At 38.3% G+C, this 3,000-nt stretch overlaps 1 protein-coding gene across 1 annotated transcript; it reads left to right on the forward strand.

Moving 5' to 3' along the window:
- Window positions 1-2,257: 2,257 nt before the first annotated feature.
- LOC117082128 (40S ribosomal protein S27) lies at window positions 2,258-2,619 on the forward strand. The gene has a single exon (XM_033208683.1). It carries the CDS (start codon window positions 2,290-2,292, stop codon window positions 2,542-2,544), a length of 255 nt encoding a protein of 84 aa, XP_033064574.1. The 5' UTR covers window positions 2,258-2,289; the 3' UTR covers window positions 2,545-2,619.
- Window positions 2,620-3,000: the final 381 nt, after the last annotated feature.

Raw genomic sequence — 3,000 nt, forward strand, 5'->3', positions numbered from 1 at the left:
ATTTAAAAGACACACTCCCAGCAGGGCCTTTTGCTGTCTTTTAGAATTGGCTAACTAGTTGGAGGGGCAGTCTCTCCCCAGTTAGAAATGTTTTTTTCTCTTTGTTTTTATTTTAAATTTGATTTTTAGGATGTCAAAATATTATAATATTGTTATATATAAAGTTTTGGTGCCGCAAAAGGAATAGCACTCGAATATAAAATTTTCCTTTTAATTCTCAGCAAGGCAAGTTACTTCTATATAGAAGGGTGTGCCCTTACAGATGGAACAATGGTGAGCACACACTTGGACAAGGGAGGGGAAAGCGTTCTTATCCCTGATGCATGTGGCTCCTGGTGCCGTATCGTTCCCCTATTGGCTAGGGTTAGACCGCACAGGCTAAACTAATTCCAGTTGGCTAATTTAAAGAGAATGATGGGGTGAATGCTTTGGGGGGAGTCAGGGCAGAGCAGGTAGCAGGTAATTGGAATGAGTTAGGGTGGAGCAGGTGATTGGAATGTAGGGTGGAGCAGGTGATCAGAATGAGTTAGGGTGGAGTAGGTAATTGGAATGAGTCAGGGTGGGGTAGGTAATCGAAAAAGGTTGCTTTAAGAGGAAGTTAAGTTTAAAAGTAGAAGGCAAAGAATTGCCAGTATTGACATATTAATTATTTGAAAAGAAATTTAGAACTCATATCTAACAATATGCAGAAAATTTAAAACATTTACACTAAAGTTTATTTCTGGATTCTCATTTAATTTCTTTTTTTTTATCACTCAGGCTGGGGTGCGGTGTCATGATCTCAGTTCACTGTAACCTCTGCCTCCCAGGTTCAAGCGATTTGCCTGCCTTAGCCTCCCAAGTAGCTGGGATTACAGGAGTGTGCCACCACATCCAGCTAATTTTTGTATTTTTAGTAGAAGTGGAGTTTTACCATGTTGGCCAGGCTGGTCTTGAACTCCTGACCTCAAGCGGTCTGCTTGCCTCCACCTCCCAAAGTGCTGGGATTACAGGCATAAGCCACTGTGCCTGGCTTGGATTTTCATTTCTATCCCATTGATCTTCTATGTTTATCCTTTGGCAATACCACAAAGTCTTAGTTACGATAGCAGAAAATCCATGTATTTATTTATTTTTGAGTCAGGGTCTTGCTTTGTCACCCAGGCTGGGGTGCAGTGGCGCCATCATAGCTCACTGCACATTCTGTGGGGTCTCTCTTCAAACTCTTGGCCTCAAAGGATTCTCCCATCTTGACTTCCCGCAGTACTGGGATTATAGGCCCAACCCGCTGTGCCTGGCCAGAAGATCAATTTAATCTGTTAAAAAACAAATAAACACACACACATACACACAAACAAACAAACGCATTCCTACAAATATAACTCTAGGCCTAAACTGTGGGTGTCAACCAAATATTTAGGGGCAATATAACAATCTTACCTAAAACTTTCTGGGGAAAACAGTTCCCAATTCATTTTATGAGGTCAGAATCACTTTGATCACAAAACTTCACAAGAATATTATAAAACATAAAAATTACAGGTCAGTCTCTCTCATAATCATAGATGTAAAAATTCCAAAAATATTGTAGCAAATTAAATCCAGCAGTATATACAAAAGATAATAAGGCATGACAAAGCTAGGTTTATTCCAGCTTTGGAATGGATCCAAGGATGGTTTATTATTTGGGAATTAATCAACATAATTTATCATATAACAGAAAAAAAGGATTAAAAAACGTATGATAATCTCAGTAGATGTAGACAAAGCATGTGATAAAATTCAATACTCTTTCATGATTAAAAAACTCAACAATTTAAGAATGAGAATTACAGGTAGCATCATACTTGAAGGTGAAATATTAAATCATTTTTCTTGGAAAATAGAATAGGACCGGGGGCCTACTTTCATCAGTTATATTCAACAGGCACTGGGTTGCAGCCAGTATAAGCAAGAAAAGGAAATAAAGGCCTATGATTGGAAAGAAATAAAACAATCATTTTTTGAAGATGACATATTGAGTAAATTGTGAATGGAAAGAATCTAATAAAATGATTCAGTTAATAAGTAAATTAGTAATGCCACTGGATTCAAAGTTGACATACCAGCAACAATCATAAATGAAATACAAAGAAGGATTCAATTTATGGGAGCATCATAATACAACAGATTCCTAGGGATAAGTTTAATGAAGGATGACTGCTATACAAAAACTCCAAAACACGTACCGAGGGAAATCATGTAAGGGAGAGATATGTCAACATTCGTGATGTAGCCTTTCCGGCGGTGACGACCTACCCACACGAGAACATGCCTCTCGCAAAGGATCTCCTTCATCCCTCCCCAGAAGAGGAGAAGAGGAAACACAAGAAGAAACGCCTGGTGCAGAGCCCCAATTCCTACTTCATGGATGTGAAATGCCCAGGATGCTATAAAATCACCACGGTCTTTAGCCATGCACAAACGGTAGTTTTGTGTGTTGGCTGCTCCACTGTCCTCTGCCAGCCTACAGGAGGAAAAGCAAGGCTTACAGAAGGATGTTCCTTTAGGAGGAAGCAGCACTAAAGGCACTCTGAATCAAGATGAGTGGGAAACCATCTCAATAAACACATTTTGGATAAAAAAAAAAAAAAAAAAAAACATTCGTGATGTAGAAAATTCAAGGTGTAGACAAGTCATTGCTCCCTAATTTGATCTGCAGTTGTAATGTAATCCCAATAAAAACTCTAAGATTCTGTTATGGAAATGTACATGCAAATTCTAAAATTTATAGAAAATGCAAAGAGCCAAGGCTAGTCAAGAATAAATAGAAACCAAAGTTGGAATGGAGAACTTGTACCACCAAATATAAAGACTTGTTGGAAAGCTACAATAACTAAGTCAGTGTGGTATTAGCATAAGTATAGAAAAATAGGCCAATGGACTGAATAAGATCCAGAAACAAATACCCACACATGGTCACCAGAATGGTGACATACGACTCACTGAAAGGCAATGAAAGAATGTTCTTTTCAATAAATG

The sequence above is a fragment of the Trachypithecus francoisi genome, unplaced genomic scaffold (genome assembly GCF_009764315.1).
Source record: "Trachypithecus francoisi isolate TF-2019V2 unplaced genomic scaffold, Tfra_2.0 Lachesis_group9, whole genome shotgun sequence".
NCBI classification, from domain to species: Eukaryota; Metazoa; Chordata; class Mammalia; order Primates; family Cercopithecidae; genus Trachypithecus; species Trachypithecus francoisi.

What these genes read in the sequence shown, in the direction of transcription:
- LOC117082128 (XM_033208683.1), top strand. Translation starts at nt 2,290, where the DNA reads ATGCCTCTCGCAAAGGATCTCCTTCATCCCTCCCCAGAAGAGGAGAAG.